The sequence below is a fragment of the Moschus berezovskii genome, chromosome Y, assembly GCF_049115385.1.
Source record: "Moschus berezovskii isolate FMDL1 chromosome Y, NW_MosBer_1.0, whole genome shotgun sequence".
Taxonomy (NCBI): Eukaryota; Metazoa; Chordata; class Mammalia; order Artiodactyla; family Moschidae; genus Moschus; species Moschus berezovskii.
Window position 1 is genome coordinate 959,618 of NC_142489.1, and position 22,157 is coordinate 981,774.

General features: G+C 37.9%; 1 protein-coding gene across 7 annotated transcripts in view; it reads left to right on the forward strand.

The window, feature by feature from the left end:
- The window catches only part of POLA1 (DNA polymerase alpha 1, catalytic subunit), a 298,535-nt gene that overhangs the window by 116,785 nt on the left and 159,593 nt on the right, over window positions 1-22,157 (forward strand). For 6 of the 7 annotated variants that reach the window (XM_088834553.1, XM_088834552.1, XM_088834555.1 and 3 more), the window contains 2 exons: window positions 5,294-5,425; window positions 9,913-10,087. In XM_088834553.1, the coding sequence (XP_088690679.1) occupies window positions 5,294-5,425; window positions 9,913-10,087 (307 nt within the window). Of the gene's footprint in view, window positions 1-5,293; window positions 5,426-9,912; window positions 10,088-12,137; window positions 12,214-22,157 lie in introns of all 7 variants that reach the window. The other variant, XR_016037010.1, reaches the window with a different exon arrangement.

The following is a 22,157-nucleotide window of genomic DNA, read 5'->3' on the forward strand; positions in this document are numbered from 1 at the left end:
GAATATTTTTCCTTACCTGATTTGAAAAGGAAAGTCTTTGTTTCCAAAAGTGCTGTGTAATTCAAGATGTTAGGTTACAGATTTTTCTCTTTTTTTCCCATTTAAAAAGAGTATCCTTACATACTCAGAAGGTAATTTTGCAAATATCATTTTATCCATTTTGTGATAAATAAATTTTGCTGTCAAACCTCATACTAAAAATTTTTGATGAGAAAGAGTCTAATGATGGCATTAAATGGAATTTATAGAATTAAAACTCGTTCTTAATGCCCCTATACTAAAATAATGAGTAATTTCTGCACATCCTTACTCTTTAAAACAGTTTTACATGATAGCAATTACAGTGTATATTATTTTGAAATTTGTTTTCACTTAAATAGATTTTACCACATACTGGTATTAACCTTAAAAAACAAATCATCATGTTTAATCTTGCATTTCACTGGTACACCTTTAATTAAAATTTTTGCTTGAGTATTACATTTTTAAATTTTTTGCTCTTGTAAATTATTGAATCGAACATCTTTATTTGTCTTTTTGCTATTGGATGAATTACTTTCTTAGATTAGAGTCCTTAAAGGTAAAATATTTGTGTCAAAAAGTTTGAGTATCTATATGGCTCTTGTCAGATTGCTTTGTAAAACATTGATCCTAATTAATAATAAAAAAAAAATGTGTGTGCTAATTTCACCACATATTTTCTTGTACTATATAAGAGATATTTCATTGGTCATAATATCATTGGTAATATTTAAGTAAAGCATTGCTACCATTAAGGATGTGAAACACTATTTTATCATTGGATTTGATTTGCATTTCTTGGATCCCTAGAGAGAATGAATATTTTCTTTGCATATCCTTATTTGTCTTTATTCTTAGGGTAAGTTGTTTGTTTCCTATCCCTTAACTGAGGTGGCCTTAATATCACAAAAATGACATTCACTTATGTGTGAAAAGTACAAAAAATGAGAAGGAAATATAAGAGGATGTGTGTCTTGTCACTAGCTCTTCACTTTAAGTGACGCAGTGCATGCCTATTGGTATGGAATCACTTGTTACATTGGAGAGTGGTTTCCTTTAAGATTTTGTTTTGTCTCTTTCTTAAAAATTTGTGTAAAAGTTACTATTTCAGTTTTGCTTTAATCAATTTTTGTGTCAGTTCTGCAGATTGTATCCCTTACACTATCTACCTTCTTAGAAATGTGGGTCCTCTGTTGCATGGGGTTCCAGGCATGAATTAGGAAGGCTGAGTCCCAACATGACCACATTACTGGCAAAAGAACATTGCCCTCTAAGGTAGTGGGCCCAGGCCATCATCTACTCCTGTGGGTGACAAGACAGTGTTACTAGTGTGGAGAAGAAACCTAGCCTCAGAGACACACTGGCCACTTCTGAGTTCTCGGGAACTTTCTTCAGCCTTGCTATTTTAAAGTTTCTATTATCGAAAATTTAAAACTTATACCAAAGTAGAGAGAATAACATCTTGAACCCACATGTATCCATCACTCAGCTTCAGTAATTACCAACTCAAAGTCACATATTATTACTACTACTAACAATACTGGTTAATACTTAGTGTGATTTGGACTGTGCATGTATTTTTCCATGGCAGAACTGAAACCTACTTACTGTCTTTATAGTCTGCATTTCACTTGGTGTGAAAGTGAGGTCGCTCAGTTGTGTCTGACTCTTTGTGAGTCCATGGACTGTAGCCCACCAGACTCCTCTGTCCATGGGATTCTCCAGGCAAGAATACTAGAGTGGGTTGCCATTTCCTTCTCCAGGGGATCTTCCAGACCCAGGGATCGAACCCAGGTCTCCCTCATTGCAGGCAGACGCTTTAACCTTTGAGCCACCAGGGAAGCCCTTCACTTGGTGTGGTAGCTGGCAAATAATAGTTGTTCGCTGAGCGTTGAAAGAATTCCTCTGCTTGTTTAATCATCCATTCATCAAACATGGAGTACCTCTTATGTGCACAGTGCTAGAATCTGGGATATAAAGTAGAATAAGCAAAACCTAGTTGGTATTTTCAAGATGCTAAGGTGGTGTAGTAAAGATACTGTTCAAATGCTCTTATACTTTTTTAAATAAAGAAGAATTCCTGCAGTGTCAATGAAAATACAGTAAATTCTATGAAAGGACTATCTATATCATAGTTATTCCTGTGCTTGTTTATATTAAGCTTTTTATATATAAAAAATGACTGTGTTGATTAACATTTGTCTGAATATCTGTACTGTTTAAACTTGTGAATAAGTAAGTTTTTACATTTTGTCAGTTTCAAAGGAGAGTAGAATCGAAGAGTCCATGTACATGACTGGTTGTGGAAGGCCTTATGATAAGATATAGATTAGATTAGATTGACTTTGTGATATCGGTACTGCTTAGAAATGGGAGGTGAGTCTCAGGTGGAGGGGTGAAGTGGTGAGCTTTACCTTTGTAGAGATTTAAGCCTTTGTTGCCAACAGCAGCTGAAAAACACTGTGTGTGATTTTTCTGAACTGCTACAATCTTAAATTTATTTCATAAAGTAACATGAAATACCTCAGAGCTGATTGGTATAGCCCTGGCTAACTTGAGCCTAAACCACCAGGAAGCATTTTTTAGAAAAATCAAGCCTTCTGAAACTAGCTTGTAAAATTCCCAAATAACCCCAATCTAATAATTGGAAAGTGTGTCAGATGAAATTCAGAATTTCTTAACATTGCACTGAAGTATAGTCAATTGAAGAAGATAACAGTTTTCTTAAGTAGAGTTATATTGATTAAGATTTCTATGCAGTATTACCCATCCAAGTCAATCAAGACTTTGCATAATGCAGCTTTGAGGAGGTTCAAATACTTGGAGACTCTTCCAGGCAGGTACTCTCCTACACTGAGTGTATAATTTAGAAAGTGTACATAACAGGTGAATGTGCAGTTGTGTTTGAGGACCTACTTTTATTCTCCTATGGTAGTTCTCCAGTTTCCTGGTCTCAGGACATTTTCACACTCTTAAAATAGTTGAGGACTGCAAGAACCTTTGTTTATGTAGCTTATATTGATATTTACTGTTAGAAATTAAAACTGGAAAGCATTTATTAGTTTATTTAAAAGTGTCGGTAAACCCATTAAATGATTACAAAAATCAGTTTTTTTCATGAGAAATATGTATTTCAAAACAAAGAAAAATTAATCAGAAGGATTGTGTCATTTTGCTATTTTACAAATCCTATTTATGTCTAGTTTAGCAGAAGACATCTAGGTTCTTATATCTGCTTGTGCATCCAGTCTGGTGTTGGTTCAAGTATAGGAAAAAAGTCGTTTCACAGAAATATGCAGTTGGAAAAAGGAGAACTATTTCAGTAACTTCTTAAGATAGTTGTGTGTATTCTTCTTTGATTCTATACCAGTACTCTGAGTGGTATTGTCTTAAAGGTTATTTGCAATGTGAAAGTAGGAAACCATATCATAATCTCTTACATTAAAATCTATTCATCTGTGTGGTGCTTTGAGTTGATAATTTACCCGTATGTATACCCATAGTATACATTGATCATTCATTAAATGTCTGTTTCCTGAGTTTTACAGATCTTCTAAAATATTGGTACATTTCATTGTACCAATGAATTATCAAATTATCAAAAACCACATTTTAAAACCTTCCTTTTTATGAGAAAAGTCTTTAAGTATTGGGGAGCTGTCGAGCTCACAGTAATGGAAACAGATTTTCCAAAATTCTAATTTGCGCCTGATTTCTTCAGTATTCTCAAAGGCAGTATACACTGACAGGTGTTTTCCTTGACATGGCAGGCTCACCTGGTTCTTTTTGAGTGATTGTCTGCCAGCTATTCAACTTAGGGTAACCCATAGTTGGCCTGCCATTCTTTCACGTAAAAATTGTGTTGAGAAAGGCAGCTAGTTTAGCTTGTAACTCAGACAGTTGTATATTACAAATGCCTTTCCTCTAGCAACCTTTTGTTCTTGAGTAGATGTGCCTTGTGCATACTTCCCATTTTGTCACACAAAATAACTTTGTACTCAAGGACCAAGAACTTAAAAAAAAATGAGTGTGTGGTGGTGAATACAATGTATATTAGTACAGTTTGGTGTGTCTGCCCAGGTTCATGTTTCTAAGGCATCAGAACCTTTACTGACCATTGCTTCTGCATCGCTGGTGCAAATGGTATTATTAGGAAAATACTTTTGACTCTCCAGTCTGCAAAAAGGTGTCGGGAACCCTCAGGGATCTGCTAACCACACTTAATAGGTGATCTAGACACACACCTTATTCCTGGTCCTTTCTCTTGCTACCCCTTCCCTTTGTGCATATTGAGTTCTAGTCCAGTAGACTATATTTTTTCTCATTTTGCTTTTAACTTTTACTTTTTCTCTCTGCTTGAATGTTCTTGATCCTGTCATCTTTTCTTAAAAATCTCTTTTTTCCTTCATGTGCTAGTTCATTTTCTTCTTCCATGATTTCTGCTCTCAAATGGTAGAGGTCTTTCCCTCTCCAGATTCTCTGTAACACATAATTCACCACTCCCTTCTGGCACATGTAGCTTATTTTAGAATTGTTTTTGAAGAATGGAAAGTCATCTAATAATGACAGATGGCCTAGAACCAGTGACTGTCTTACTCATCATGCGATAGTTTACAATGCTTGAACTTCATGAATTATCGCAGAGTGAAGGAACTAATTTCTTCTGCAAACATTGGGTTGCTCTACACGCCAAGAATTGTTGTGAGCCCTGTGAATGCAGCTATGGGCAGTGCTGACTTGTTCCTGCTCTCATGGGGCTTTTCTGTTACAAACTCACTTACTTTGCCTTTGGAAAACTTAAGTTGACAGTGTGAGTAAATCCCATGATTTCTGGTGCCTTCGTGATTTATTTAGGCGGAGAAACCTCTGAGAAACAAATCATTAAGTCAGAGGAACCGTTATCCATCCGTCTTAAGTAATCTGTTATTACTTAAGTAATTTGTGTGATGAGAGAGTTGCAAACATTAGAAGAAATTCTAAGGCTGCATAGAAGACTGAATGTATAGTCTTAATTTTTATATCCAAGTATCCTGGGCCTTGGCCTTAAAACTCATATTTCTTTTTTGTCAGGGTTATATCTGGTTATATTAGTTACTACATGAAGGAGAGAGGAGCCTTGAGGCTGGAATGTCTGAAGAGCCTGTGGCAGTATTTTCTACATATAGCTTTCTGTCATGTTTATGTGGTTGATGTGATTCTAGCAAAGATATGTTTTGTGTATATCTGTGTGTGAAGGGTTTTATTTTAAAGTTTGGGGCTTTTTCTCTCTTAGGCATTGACCAAGGATCCCCAGGATTACCCTGATAAAAAAAGCCTGCCTCATGTACATGTTGCCCTCTGGATAAATTCTCAAGGAGGAAGAAAGGTGAAAGCTGGAGATACTGTGTCCTATGTCATCTGTCAGGTAAAACTATCATAATGAATAAGACGTACACCGCTTCCACACCCAGAGTAAACACCAGATCTCTACAGTGTCTCATTTGACCCAAGTAACTGATGCTGTAAAGAGAAGGTTTAGTCTTGGTTGGTTTTACAGCATTTAAAAACATTAGTCAGGGGTATGACATATTTTGTTAAAATTTTCATAAAACTTTTAAGACCAGTGTTTTTGTTGTTGTTGTTTTTTAAGACAAGTGTTTTGGTTGAGTGAAACTACTTTGGTGAGACAGGTATATAACAGTTGCTACAGTTTAAATTTGAAATGAACTTGAATGAAAGCGTATACCAGTTTGCTCATGTGTCCAGCAGTAGTCCTTTATCATTCCTTTTGCAGTAGTTTCCATTCTGAATATTGGTAGAATAAGAGAGTAAATGCATGTTTCACTAGCCTGTTCAAATAATTACTTGAAAAAAAATGAAATGAATGGTTATATGGAAAAAGGTGAGACATCCTAAAACCATAGCTTATGAAAAAAACACATATTATCTAGCAAGATCCCTTTTTTAATTCTTTATTTTGAATGGAGTGGGCCTAGAACCCATCTCTTGCCTTCTCTCTGTTTCATGAGGCATCTCTAAGGAACTTCTAGGTCTTCTGCAACAGTTTTAAACCAGTAACCAGTTTTTTTTGAGAGTAGCATGCCTCTCACAGTTAGGGATGGGGAGAAAGGGTATCAGAAGGGGATTTGGGTTTGGGGGAAATTGTTTTTGTTTATTTGTTTGTGTGTGCGTGTAATTTTTTTTTTTTTTGGAAGCACTTCAGTCAAAACAAAGGAGGGAGTTGCATTCCTTCTCTCTGTTTAAAAAAGTCAAAGCCTGTGTCCAAATTTTTTACAGTTACTGTGGTGTGGTCTGTTTACCAAAAGGCATGATTCAGCTCAATAAGACTGTTTCTTTTTAATTAATCAAGTATTGAATTTTATTATTAAGTAAAAAAAATTACGTAAGCCTTGCAATATGATTGATCTTTGTCAAACTACCATCAATGTGTTTTTAAATCAGAGTCTTTTCAAAATGTAGGAATCGTCTGAATAATATCTGCTCGAAACTGTGGATGATGTACATAACAAATGATTTAAGTACATGGACAGGAATCAGCACTTGACTCTGTCTCCCTCCTAGGGTTACCCTTGATTAAGAACAGTTACAGAAAGCCAATTCCTGCAGGAAAATATTTCCATAAATGTCTGACTCGCTCAAGCCCTTAATGTGCTTTGCATATTGCCTTTGACAAGTCTCATCTCAAAAAAACAATTTTCATATTATGCAAATAAAGATTTTGGTAAATAGGCTAGTTTTTTTTTTCTTATGTCTTTATATACGTGGAAAAGCTGTTAAGATTATTAATGACAGGAGCAGATGGCAACATATATCTTTGAAAAATTATATAGGTTTTCTGAAATAGCATCTAAAAATGAAATCAAGTCACAATTATGTCTTGGCTAAACCTGGAATGGAGATATATGGCCATATGACATATGTATTTCAAAAGTCAAGCTTATATTCCTTGATATCTAAATATTATGTCTTATAGTATCTTCTTCTTGGGTCTTATTGATATAAGAAAAGCTCAAAATGCTGATGCTAAATCCAATTTGTTGTATTTCCAACCCTTTTCCCATTTGACTGGTTCTTGGTCTTATTTTCTTGTTAAAAAACAGTTCTTTTATTGATTTATTCTTCTTACTATATCCCAAGAAAAGCTATAGGACTTTAATTTGCCTTTATCCCCTAGCAGTGGGGCATGCCCACTTTCAGTATATTTGCTAAGCAAAGCTGCCTACCTCTTTTGCTTTTAAGCACTCAGATTATTCTTTCTCTTTCCTAACACAATCATATTTTTAGAATATGTTTCTGAAAATGTATGATGACACATTTTTAAGAGAACTGTTTACTGCTCTAAGCAAAGGTGCCCTCTCAGAATAGCATAGCTCCTAAACAGGTTCTCTTTTGTTTAAAATTTACATTTTGAGTATAGTGCTCTCCTGATTACTTACTCAGACTATAAATTCCATTGAGTTCAGAGAGTAGTGTTTGTGGTATATAATAATTTACACTGTAGTTCATAGTCTTATTAAACCTAATGTGAATTATTTGCAGAGATCTTGAATTAACTTCCACTTGTTGATTAAGTGTTAAATCCTTCATTATTTAACTTTCATCAGACATAATTTTCATAAGGTATGCCTTTAACATAATTGTTTCAAGGCTTCCAGTTGTCATCTGTTAAATCTTTTTGCCCATTGGTGTCCTAGTAAAGATGACCACATCGTTTGGAATGGATTGACTATGTCTGGTTGTCCTTGTGAAGTATGTAGTTTGTGAAGTTCACAAATTACTACACTGGCATTTCAGGGAAGTGCCAGCCTTGCTTCTCAGTCAATTGTTAAGGTGTATGCCATATGTTTTTGCATGTACCATAGGGTCTTGCTGTGTTTGAGAATTAGGTCTTTGATATGTTATGTCACAGCCTAAATGTTTTCCCAACGTAACACAGGAAAACCTGTCATCGTTCCAATTCTTTTTAATTTAGTCATATTTGGGCTCATTTTTAAAATATAATAAATACGTTTGGGTCACTGTTAAAACTAGTTTTTTGTGGGGATACTTAAAAAGTGCTTCAACTGAGAATATGCTTGGAACTTTGTCAACTTTTTTTATAGACGTGTCTTACATGAGAACATCTAATGATACATTGGAAAGTAACTCAAGTGCCATTTAAAAAAGATAATTTGCCTCCATATATTTGGTTTTTATTCTTTATTAAAATTTTTTAAAGCTCAACATTACTAGAATCTTAAGGACAGATCAGTTTTTTAAAAAACTGTGATTCCATTAATTGATCAGATTTCCTGTGTTTGTTAAAAGGCTGTCTGAATATAGTTGTGGTGCATAAAGACACTACTCAAGGATCTTTCATACTCTTTTTGTCACTGACATCTTATTCCCATCTAATAATTCAGACTTCTAAAATGGCAACAATTAAAGCTGATTAATTCTGCCTAAATTCTCTTATTGTATGGTGAACTCCTGAAAAATAATCATAAACAAGTCTTTTAATCTGAGATTTGCATGCATGCTCAGTTGTTTCAGTTGTGTCTGACTCTTTGCAACTCTATGGACTATATAGCCTGCCAGGCTCCTCTGTCCATGGGATTCTCCAGGCAAGAATACTGGAGTGGGTTGCCATGCCCTCCTCCAAGGGATCTTCCCAGCGCAGGGATCGAACCTGGATCTCTGCCTTGCAGGTCGATTCTTTACTGTAGAGTCCCCAGGGAAGCCCCATAATCTGAGGTTTGCTTCCTTTCTAGTTCTTTCATTATATCTTAGCATAAGTAGAAGCTGGTTGATACACATCCTAGTTTGTTTCTGTCAGGAGCCTAGCCAGAGAAAGAGGCCATTGCCTCCAGTTTGTTGTAAGACAACGATGTGAAAGGTGGCCTTTGCTTTGACTTTGGCGCTGAACTGAGAAGGGACTGACTGTAGCAGGAATCAAAGAATAGGATTAACATTGTAATCAGTTTTGCAGAGCAGCTGAGCACTGTGAATAGTTAAAATTTATGAATCTGAACATTAAATTCTGTTGTTACAGACAAGAGAAAGAGTGGAGTTAGTTGTTGGATGTTGGTCCAGTGGTGTGATGCCTTTTTGATTCACACGTGGTGATGACATCACCCACAGGAATGTGTATGGGCCAGTTTACTCTTACCTGTTATATCTTGTGGGCCTCCCAGGTGGCTCAGTGGTAAACAATCCGTCTGCCAGTGCAGGAGATGCAAGAGATGTGGGTTCGATCCCTGGGTCGGCAAGATCCCTTGGAGAAGGAAATGGCAACCCACTCCAGTATTCTTGCTTGGGAAATCACATGTACAGAGGAGCCTGGTAGGCTGCAGTCCATGGGGTCACAAAGAGTCAGACCTGACTGAGCCACCGAGCACACGAATGCATTATATCTTGTGTGTAGGTTACTATTGTTGGGTTTCATGCTCTTGTCTTTTCCCCTTGCTCATTTGTTTCTCAGTGACACCTAACAGCTTTCGTCAAGAGATGTTGAATACACATACACACCCAGTCTTTAAGATGATACTCTGACATTAACATAATAAAAGGGTCACACATTTTTTGGTCATGGCTTCTAAAAGGCCTTTGTTAGCAAGTCTTCCCTGTGTGTTTCTGTGATATGGCAGGTGGAATTATTTAATCTAGTCATGCCATCTTGTTGGTTTCATGTTTCAACAAAAAATAGAACACAACACATGCTGGATTTACATTCCTGGATCATGGGTGAGTCGTTCTCCTTGATCTTTGTCCTGTTAGATGCTTACGACCACCAGCAGGTCAAGAGGACTTCTTGGGCTTTGGAATTGAATTTATAAAATTTGAATTGTCCCTCTCTTTGGCCAAGTACGTTATGATTTCTCACAACTTTCCCTGTACTATGTCCTCTTACAGGATGGTTCAAATCTCACTGCGGGTCAGAGGGCCTATGCACCCGAGCAGCTGCAGAAGCAGGACAATTTAAGCATTGATACCCAGTACTACCTGGCCCAGCAGATCCACCCAGTCGTGGCTCGAATATGTGAGCCAATAGATGGAATTGATGCTATCCTCATTGCATCGTGGTTAGGTAAGTGTCCCAAGCTCCCTTATTTCAGCACCTGGTGATAGCAGACCATACAGTCCTCCCTTACCTGTCAGGAGCCCTGTTTGGAGGCTCGGTGCCACTTTGAGCGCTTCTTCATTTGCAGTTGGGCATTTGTTTTTGTCGTTTGGTTACTGTCTACCTCCCCTCCTAGACTGTCGACCCCACAGACTTGCTGCCTATGTAGGCAGATGCCTGCTCCCGTGCCTGTACTCAGCAGATGCTGAGGGGAGAGAGAGGAGGTGAAAGAAAGGATACAAGAAGGTTTCAGGCATCTCCTAGTTTCTGAGCTTACATCGTTGTCGCTTTAATCAGCCCACTTTCCTTAATAAGATTTATTGTATCTTGACTATTGTTTCCTCTTGTCTCAGACTCTAAATGTGTTTTCGCATGGAGTGAGAATGTACAACTTTTTTAACATTAAGATGTTTAACTTGTATTTCATTCCCTTTGAATATCCTGCTCTCGCTTAAATTTTTCTAAGACTAGACTCATTATCTTCTAGGAATTAGTTGATACCTAATTTCTCATCATCCCTGGAGGTTCCATCCAACCCTGACAGCTCATTCTTTCTTTGACTTTTTGCCAGGTCATCAGATTGTCATCTCTTGCTTGGAAATGTATTTCATAACCAGCCCTGATCATATTTCTAGATGACCGGCATATTGAGAGTTACATTGCTTTAAGGTCTCTGCTCTCTATGCCATTGTACACAACGATGAATATTTTTAGAATAACTGCCTAATAAAGTCCCTGGCTAGCTCCTCACTATCTGTAAGTCCAGTTGCCACTGACATCTTACAGTCTGTGTCTTGGGCAGTTACAGACTAACTTTTCTAGCTCCAACCTTTATTTCTAGCTCAACTTATTTTGTCCTCTAAATATGGCATTCCTTAATCTGTCCCTGCTTCATGGAAAATTCTCCCCCTCCTCTCATTGAAATGTCTGGTTTAAGACACAGGCTTTGGCATCATAGGGATCTGGGTTCAAACTCTGGTTCTGTTGTTCATGAACTCTGGTTTTCGCAAACCTCTGAAGCCTGGTGTCAACCTTGGTCTCTGGAGTCATAAACTATAGTTGTTCTGAAGGAGCCATTAGAGATACACTTGAGATGCTCTGCCCAGGCCTGGGCAGGGGTAGTGCCTGATCTTGGCCACGCCCCACTAACTGTCAGGCCTGTGCAGAAATATGTCCAGACTCCTCTAGTCCATCAGATTTGCATGCAGTTATCTCTTGGTGTGCGTTTGTAGACTGAGATTGGACAGATGAATCATCAAGTCACATACTTTCCACACTGCTCTTGTTGAATGTGTTTCTGGGCTCCTACCCGCCAGCATGCCCCCTTTGCCCCCGCACCTCCTTCTCTCCACTCTCCCATCAGTGTCTGCTCTGGAAGTGGAAACTCATTTTTGACATTTGCCTAAGCAAAACATAATTAGGAAGATAAAATTCTGCTACCCAAATCATCATATAATGTATTCTCAAAGTTGAGTTGTATTTGATGATGTTTATAAATCCTCAGCTGGGAGGAGGGAGCGTAAGTGCACAATATTTTTAAAAGAGCTTCCTTCTTTTTTTTTCCCTCTCCTCTGCCTTGAGTGCTTACTTTATCAGAAATTGTAATAAGTCCTTTGCATATGTTATCTCATTTAGTCCTTTCAGTAACCCCATGAGGCTATGTTGTATCTCCTCCATTTTACAGAGAAGAAAGCTGAGGCTTAGCGAGGTAACCAACTTGGACTTGTCACATCGCTAGTAAGCGTCCCACTGTGCTTGGACTGGGAGTCAGCTCTGTGTGACTCCAAAGCTTGTGCTTGTACCAACACCACTTCTTACCTGTGAGAAGCTGTGACTCACGCCCTCAACCAGGAGTGGCATAGTGTTGATGCGAAGACCTGGGAGCTTCATCCGCTTCATGCTTCCTCTTCTCCCCACTGATAAACCCCTGAACAAAGCATTTGTTTTTTAGAGTAGATCTTTTAGTTTGGATCAAGAACCTGGTCCAAAGGCTAACCATTGCCTTTTCGTTCCTTAGTACTGAATTTTCTGGTGGCCTAGAGCTGAGGAGAGGTAGATGAAACAGGCCTCATCTCTCAACTGACATTTAACAGGTAAGGGTGGAGCCTTGTATTTCAGCAGAAGAGCCCTAGGTGGTAGATCTTAGTTGGTAGACAGGCTGATGCCCACTTGGGTATCTCAAGACTGGCTGTACAAGGAGCAGACCAGACTGATTTTGTTAGTTCCAGGGTTATATTGAAGATCCTTTTCATATCCATTAAGTTGCAGGTACATTATGGCTGCTTAAAGACAAACTTTCTCATCATTGTGGCTGTCTACAATGATGATCCAGTTTTCATGTATTATTTTCGAACTTGGTAGGCTGGGGAACTCCATCTTCAGAGTGTCCTTGGTGTTACTTAGCACCCTCAGTCTACCGAGGGGACCATATGACCGTGTGCATATTGCCCCTCTCCTACCCCCATTGCCTGAAAGCTCCCGTTTCTGGGAGCTGCTGAAGGGCCTGTGTCTCTCGCCCTGAAGGAGCTGCGGCTGCTCCCCTTTTCATCTTTTTCTCATCTTTATCTTTTGCTACTTGACAGCAGTTTTTATGCTGAAGACATGTGAAGTTGTCATCTTTGTGCAGTCTGCCTCCTCCCACCGCAGCCCCGGCATCACCAGCAGTATCCACATACCTATCTACATTTGTAGTAAATCTCCCAGTCCTTTATCTTTACTTCTTTGCTCATAGGAGGGTCCACAGTAATGAAGTGCAGAACAGCAAGTGCCAGTCACCATGAAGATGTGTAGAAAATGTGGAAGCTGGCTGGGCAGATCTGTGTAAGCATCTGCCCCCTGCCCTTTTCAGGAGCTGCATTTTGATCTGCATCCTTTGTTCCTCCACCCCAAGGGAAAATTAGGGTGGCTGTTCTTCACTAGGGGATTCGAGGCCCCTGTTATCAGTTCTCACTTAGCCTGTGGTTTTAGAGGAGGAGGGAGGAGATAGGGAAGTGGTGGGGAAGGAAAGGGAGTGTTAGGGGGTGCCTGGTTTCTAAGAGGTGCAAGCTATAGGCACAAAATTACTGTAATTTGTTTTTAAAGTCCTAAATCTGTTTTCTTTATATTAAAAAAAACTGCAGTTAGTGAACTGACACTGTTAAATGAGTTGAAGTCTGCAAATGTACACATAAAATACAAGCCCTCCAACCGTCTAATCACAGACATAAAATAATTCTCTTGCTTTTAATGTAGTTTTTATCTTTGACTAATGAAATGTATTACAGTGTTGAAACTTCGGTGAAGTTTGCTACTTTGTCCTTTTAGCTAGTATAAAGAAATCAGGAATAATAGCATAATTTCATTTAGGAAAATTATTAAGTTCATGATTTTTTATTTTTAAGACTCCTTTGTGGAGAGCAACTATATTTTTCAACTACCTCTTTTTCTGTTGCTTTTATACTGCTTTCCTCGAAATGAAAGGCACGCATCAAGTGTTGGTTTTATCCTGTGGCTTCACTTTGGAAATTCTCTGACTATTTCTCCCTGTCAGAATACCTCCTGAAGTCTGTCTGGTGGCATGTTGCATGGCCAGGTGTTCTATATAGGAAGGTCGTTTCAGTGAAAGGGAGAGAGGATAGTCTATTAAATGAGTGAATGAATAAGTCTGTTGAATTGAAAGAGAATAATTTGTTCTCCCTAATAACTAATGGTCCTCATTATCCCACAGTAAAATGTGTATCATTTTTCTGAAACCCATGCAAGATTATTGCTATTGGGCTTAAATAAAGCTAAATTTTACTCTTTTCCATCTGTGAATAGAAAAAAATATAGTATTACTCTTCTTATACAATAGCCCTATGGGAAACATGGCCACTAAAACTTGGAACTCTTAGCTTTTGTTCTCTAGACTATAGGTTTTTTTCTCTCTTGTTCTAATGAAAGCTCTCTGTATTCTGTGGATGAAATATTCACAGTATGCTCCAACATCCAAATAGTCTTCTGTACCTAGCAAAACAGGCTGGGAATGAGAATATTCTAAAGTTCATTCTTGAATTTCATCTTTTAATAAATTTATATTTAATGCATGACAATACTTAAAAGTATATAATATCTTTACTCTGATGAGGAATGATTTTGTACAATAACTTTCAAGTATATTTCTTCATGGTCAGTTATAAAATTTCAGGCATTTGGCTATCAGGGCTGTTTTTTCATTAGTCCTGAGAAATTATCGATGTTTGAAGAACATGAGAATTTAAAATTTAATCTCTGAAGTTCAGTTCAGTTCAGTCACTCAGTAGTGTCCGACTCTTTGCTACCCCATGAATCACAGCACGCCAGGCCTCCCTGTCCATCACCAACTCCCGGAGTTCACTCAGACTCAACGTCCATTGAGTCGGTGATGCCATCCAGTCATCTCATTCTCTGTCGTCCCCTTCTCCTCCCACCCCCAATCCCTCCCAGCATCAGAGTCTTTTCCAGTGAGTCAACTCTTCGCATGAGGTGGCCAAAGTATTGGAGTTTCAGCTTTAGCATCAGTCCTTCCAATGAACACCCAGGACTGATCTCCTTTAGAATGGACCGGTTGGATCTCCTTGCAGTCCACGGGACTCTCAAGTATGCTTTCAGAAGTCTCTGAAAGTAGTGCTTAAAACAAGGCAACACACTTAAGCCACTGTGTTCCTGAATTAAATTGGAAAGTAAAAACCCCTCTTTTTATAAAATGGCCATGCCACCTTACAGAAGGTGCTTTCTATCGATACAGAGTTCAGTGGCATTTTCTAAGAAATGAAATGCCACCGCAGGCCATGCCATGTATGGGTGTGCCTTTGGTAGACCCAGAGAGATATACATACAAAGGTGGTGGTGGGAGTGGAATGATGCCACCAGCAGGTGCCTCAGGCATTGCTTTCATGATCAATGAAGACTTTGCCTTTTTTTATGATTAAACTCTCAGAAGAAGAGTACATACATGACCATCATTTCCAAACCTTAAATATTTAATATGACATAATTTATAATAAAATTTAAAACAAAAGATTATACCAAACACAATGTAGGATAGTAAGTCTTCTCAGCAGATAAGAACCCCCTCTTTCAGTCTGGGTACCAATCCAAGCATGTCACCGAATGGCTCATGCTCCTGGCTTTCTTATGTATCCATGGAACAGGTGAATGTTGAAGACCTGAGTAATGGGTGCTGTGAAGGGTACAAAGTTGAGTTGGCTGAGGCTCTTCAGTTACAGCCCAGCCTGTTGAGTCAATTTCCCTCTTGTGGGAAAATCTAGGGCCAGCACAAGTACATATCCCAAAAGAGGCAAAATAAATTTTTCAGTGTTTTGGAAGAAGCAGAGACCACTTCTAGCTGGGGCCACCTAGGAAGAGTTTATAAAAGTGGAGACGTTTGAGGCACTGTGGGTATGCACTGTGCGTGTGGAGTTGGGAGTGGCTATCTGTGTGTCTGTGCTTCCAGCCCTGACTTCCAGGCCATCCCAGCTGCTCTTCAGGGCACATGAGGGAGTTCACAGAGAGTCTCACAAAGGGTATTCGTTGCACTGCATTGCCCCTCAGTCTGTACAAGGTGAGTGCACAGTGCTTGTCCCTGTGACCCGGGTTCACCATGCCAAGGGCCTGCAGTGGCACTGTTTACCTGACTCAGGCATGCCTCTAAGAACCTAGAGCCACACCAGAGCATGCTGAGAGGAATTGCTAGGAGTAGTGATTTCTTACTCTGACTTTGTAAGGGTTGGAGTTTCCAAAGGAAAATGGAGATTCTCAAATTATTTAAGTTTGATGCATTTTTAAAAATTTAACTCATTGAGGAGTAATTGGCAAATATAATTGTATGTATTTAAAGTGTACAGTGTGATGACTCGATATATGTTTACATTGTAGAATGTTTACCAAGATCAAGATAATTAACATAATCATCACCTCACCCTTCTATGGGGCAGTGTGGTGAGAATGCTTAAAATCTACTTGGAGCAACTTTTAAGTATGTGATACTGTATTATTAATTATAGATCAAGATTTTAAAGATCATTATATTAAATATACTAAAATGACTCCAAGACTGTGTAGCCTATAGAAAAATGGGTAAGACGTAATAAAATGAAAAAGAGCTGAGTACAGCATTGTGCACAGATACTTAAACTATGTAAAGTGTATGCTGCTGCTGCTGCTGCCAAGTCACTTCAGTCGTGTCTGACTCTGTGCGACCCCATAGATGGCAGCCCACCAGGCTCCCCCATCCCTGGGATTCTCCAGGCAAGAATACTGGAGTGGGTTGCCATTTCCTTCTCCAATGCATGAAAGTGAAAAGTGAAAGTGAAGTTGCTTAGTTGTGTCCGACTCTTAGTGACCCCATGGATTGCAGCCTACCAGGTTCCTCCATCCATGGGATTTTCCAGGCAAGAGTACTGGAGTGGGGTGCCATTGCCTTCTCCGATGTAAATTGTATACATATGGATAATTCAGAAAAGTGTAAAGATGATGAGTTTTAGGTTCCTCCTTTGTTGAAAAAATATAAATATTCTTATAACTAAAGTAAGACAGTTTTTATAAAATCAGGTGGTAATAGCATTGAAACATGTATATTATCATATGTGAAATAGATCGCCAGTCCAGGTTCAATGCAGACAGGGTGCTCAGGGCTGGTGCACTGGGATGACCCAGAGGGATGGGATGGGGAGGGAGGAGGGAGGGGGTTCAGGATGGGGATTGCTGATTCAAGTCAGTGTATGGCAAAAACCACTACTGTATTGTAAAATAATTAGCCTCCAATTAAAATAAGTAAATTAATTTTAAAAAATCAGATGGAAAAAATGGTTAAGCAGTTACTAACTCACTTGTAGAAAGGTAGGTGTTTAGGAACCTGTAGCCTGACTCTGCACATCACCCCCCTCCCCATATCTACCAAAATAGATGGAGAGAAGAGGATTTTGCTGTAAGAGAAGCAAAATCTTTTCTTGGTCTATTCCTTTGTTTTATTTTCCAAATATTTTTTCAGCATAAAGTTACTGTGTTTTCTCACATCTAAAAATAGGAAAGAAGATACTTCCAAGCAAGTTTTTTTCTTCCTTAGAGGTACAGGTCTCATTAAGTTAAAATTCACGTTCAGGGCTATCATCAAGGGCATTAAAAACAATCCTGTCTAGCAGGATTTTTTTCCTCCATCATGATTGTGAGAGTTATCTTTTGCAAGACAGTAAAACTCTTGGGAGTTTACTTAACCCAAAGGTTTGGATATTATTTCTTTTAAAATACTCAGACATTTCTCATTTATCTTATGGAGAGGTTTGTTGTTGCTATGAAAATCAGGTTCAGTTGCTTGCCACTTGTATAGTCAATTGTTTATCATTCAGTTGGATCTGTAGTATTTAAAATTTTTTTATTATAAAAAAATTCCAAACATGTGTAATAGTAAAGAGAACTGTGTAAGGAGCTCCCATTTGCTCACCACCCAGCTACAACCATTCTGCAGCTGTGGCCAACCTTCCTCCTCTTCACCTCCTCTCATGATTTTGAAGTGAACTCTAGACATTGTATCATTTTATCTATAAATATTGGTATTTCATTTTGCATTTCTAAAAGGTAAGGTTCCCCCTTTTTAGCATAAGTGTAACATTATCACTAGGGGGAAAAAAAAACCCACAATTCCTTTTTTCATCACATATCCAATAAATGTATTTCCCCAGTTGTGAATGCATTTTTCCTTTAAAATGAAGCTCCTTTTTTGAACCGGAATCCAGTCAGAGTCCAAATGATATTTAATCTTTTCTATCCCTTTTTTGTTTTTTGACCCTTCCAATTTATTTGTTATTTATTTATTTCCAATTTATTTGTTAGGCAATTTTTGTCCTATGGAATGTCCCTTATTCTGGAGTTTACTGATTGCATACTAGAGATATCCTTTAACACATCCCTCCTCTGTCCTCTCTGTTTCTTGTAAAATGGTAATTAGATCTAAAGACTTGCCCATATTTCGGTTCAGCTTAAGTTTTTGCTAATCCAACTTCCTAGGTAATGGTCTGTACATTTGTGAGGAGATGCATAATGTCTGATTGGAATCTAACACATTTTGAAACTCAGATATAGCATGAGAGATACTTAGTATTCAGTTTTCCTACCTTTTTCAGTGTGTAAATTTTCTTTTTTTAAAGTTGAAATATAGTTGATATGCAGTGTTATTAGTTTTAGATGTACTGTGTAGTGATTTGAGATTTGTATACATTATGAGATGATCATCACAGAAAATCTAATAATCCTCTGTCCCCATACAAAGTTATTGCAGTGTTATTGACCATACTCCTTATGTTATATATTATATCCCCATGATTTATTGATTATATTACTGGAGGTTTTTACCTCTTAATCACCTGTTTGCCCATCCCCCAACTCCCTCTCCCTTTTGACAGTCAGCTGTTTGCTCTCTGTATCTGGGAGTTTGTTTTCATTTTGTTTTGGTTTTTAGAGTCCACATTTATTGTTATCCTGTGGTATTCATCTTCCTCTATCTTATTTCACTTGGCGTAGTACCCTCTAGATCCATGCATGTTGTCACAAATGGCAAAATTTCAGTTTTTAGTGACTGAGTAATATTCCTATGTGTGTGCGCGTGCACGCACCACATAACACATCTTCTTTATCCATTTATCTATTGATGGGTCCTTAGATTGCTTCTGTATTATGACTATTATAAATAATGCTTCAGTGAGCATTTGAGTCGTGTATCTTTTTGAGTTAGTGTTTTTTTTCCCCCTAATACCAGATGCTAAATTGCTAGATCGTATGACAGTTCTATTTTTTATTTTTTTGAGAAACCACAATACTGTTTTCCATAGTAGTTGTAATAATGTATAATCCCACCAACAGTGCACAAGGGTTCCCTTCACACTACATCCTAGGTAACACTAGTTATTTGTTGTCTTTTTAATAATAGCCATTCTGACAGGTGTGAGGTGGTATATCACTGTGGTTTTGATTTGCATTTCCCTGATGATAAGTGATGTTGAGCATCTTTTCATGTGCCTGTTGGCCATCTGTTTGTCTTCTTTGGAGAAATGTCTGTTCATGTTCTCTGCCCATTTTTAAAATCGGTTTTTTTTTTTTTTGGTGTTGAGTTGTATGAGTTTTCTGCATATTGAATACTTTCTTATCTGATATATTATTTGCAGATATCTTCTCCCATTCAAGTGGGCTGCCTTTTCTTTTGTGGATAGTTTCCTTGTCTTTGCAAAAGCTTTTTAATTTGATGTGACCCTGTTTGTTTAATTTTGCTTTTTGTTTCCCTTGCCTGAGAAGATACAGCCAAAAAAATACTGCTAAGACCAACATCGAAGATGGTACTTCTTAGTTTTTTCCTAGGAATTCTATTATTCAAGTCATATTTATAAAGTCTTTAATCCATTTTGAATTTATTTTTGTGTATGGTAAGAGAAATCAATATGAATTTCTTATATAACATACATACAGAAAAGTTCACAAGAACCTAACTGAACAGCTTGATTTTTCCCAAACACATACCAGTGTAGTCAGTCCTGAGCACAAGAAACAATATATTACTGTATACTCAGAAGCCCGTCCTATCTCCTTCTAGAGATTATCCTCCATGCCCCAACAGAAAATTTCTATCATGACTTACAACATCATAGATGAGGTTTTCTTATATTTCAATGCTGCATAAATTATGTCTTTACTCTTAATGTCTGGCTACTTTCATTCAGTCTGTTTGTGAAATGGGTCCATGTGGTCGTACTTCATTTTTGTCTACTGTGAATATCTCACACTGTATGACTACCTGCCAATGGATTCTTTCCACTCTGGGTGGTTATCAATATTAGGCATTCTTGTACATACCTTCTGTTGAAAAATTATATGTATTTCTGTTGGGTATATACTTAGGAGCAGATTGGCTTGGTCATAGTGGGCATATATGTTCAGTGTTAGTAGATGTTACCAATTATCTAACGTGGTTCTACAAGTTTAGAGCTGCTACTAGCAGCATTTGAGTGCCTGACATTCTTAGCAGTACTTGATGTTTTCCTGTCTTCATTTCATGTTGTGGCATAATGTTATGGTTTTAATTTGTGTTTCTTTGATGACTAATACAGTTGAGCACCTGTTGTCATGCTTATTGGCCATTTGAATATCTCCTTTTGTAAGAGGTCAGTTCAAGTCTTTTTCTACTTTACTGTTGTCTTTTTCTTACTGATTTGCAGGCATTCCTTATATATTCTAAATGAGTTCTTTGGTAATATATGTTACAAACGTTTTTTTATTTGGAGTGCTTTCTTCTAAAGGGTAATTTACATACCATGCATATCACACAGTCAGTGTATCAAAACACAGAATATTTCGATTGCCTAGAGAGTTCCTTTATACTCTCCCCAGTCCATACCCTCCCTCTCACAAAAGGAGCCACTCGTCTGATTTTTATAACCATATGTTAGTTTTGCCTGTTACAGAATTTTGCATAAGTGATCTTCTCTGGTATATGCTTTTTGTGTTCAACTTCTTTCACTTAGCATATTTTTGAGATTCATACGTCTTGTTGCCTGTATCAATATTGTCATTTTCATTGCTGAGTAGTATTCCATGGTATATGCTACCAGTTTGATATTCATTCTCCTGTTGATGGACCTCCGATTGTTTCCAATTTATGATTATTATGAATAGAGATGCTATGAACATTCTTATACAGGGCTTTTTATGGATTTGGCATTCACCTTTTAAAAGTTCATTTAAGTATTTTTTTCTTTAATCATACTAAATTTTCAGTTTGTTTATTGTTCTCTAGGAAGTCCACATATACGAAGGCATGGGTTCATGGAAAAGATTCGTTTCCTAGAAAAAATTTTCAGAAAAAAATATTTACATTAGGATTTCATTAATTAGCTTCCCTAGTATTTTAAGTGATTCGTTTAAGGTATACTTGTGAATACCAGTTACTCTACTCATTTGGAATTTTATTCATATGGATTTTTCCTGCTTCCCTGTAGTTGTATGAACATATGTAATTGACTTTACTGTAGTTATTTGCAGTTGCATTAGTAAAGACCTTGTCTTTTGGAAGATGATTATTGAGTCAAATATATCAGCCTCCAAACCTAACACCCTGAGTTTGGAGCACTTTAAATACTCCTTGAAAATGGGGACAAGTGAGCATTCTAAAAACAGATAAATAGTTTACAATTGTTAGAAAATACAATGGTAGAAAAAATAATCCTGTTCTATATGTTACATTGGAGGTATGTGTGATAAGAATGGGGCAATCTTAAGTTGCCCACTCCTGAACTCATCCTGTCCAATGCTCATGATGTTACTTTCTATAAATACTCTTGAAATATGAGAGCTTTGATCCTGTTGCCAAAATAATGTGAGATCCTATAAATTTTCTAATTATAAATGACAGTATTTTAATTTCATTCCACTGTGCCTCTGTCCTGTCTCGTCGTTGTCGCCCTCCCCCACACCCCCACTCCAGCCCAAGAAAAATGGTGTGACTGGATCACTACAAGTCACAGGGTTGAATTAAAGCACACATCATTTCCATGACTGCTCTTCCCCCACATAATTGGTGCCAAGCGCAAGTAGGCTGCTCCTTCTTTTATTCTGTGCCGGACCAAATGGTTAAAGTTATCTGTCAAAAGCTAGTCTAGTAGAAGTTCTTTTTCTCAACTGGGACATAAAGTCTGTTTCTTTAAGACAGTTCGGGAAAGCTCTGCATAGGAGAGATAAGGAATTTGGAATTGAGTTTTGTATCTCTTGGTTGCTCAAAGACTACTGTGATTACTCACTGTGTAGTGTGCAGTTTAATATTGATTATACAGTGTATAAGCTGATCGCCGAAGAATTGATGCTTTTGAACTGTGGTGCTGGAAAAGACTCTTGAGAGTCCCTTGGACTGCAAGGAGATCCAACCAGTCCATTCTAAAGGAGATCAATCCTGGGTGTTCATTGGAAGGACTGATGCTAAAACTGAGACTCCAGTACTTTGATGCTGGGAGGGATTGGGGGCGGGAGGAGAAGGGGACGACAGAGGATGAGATAGCTGGAT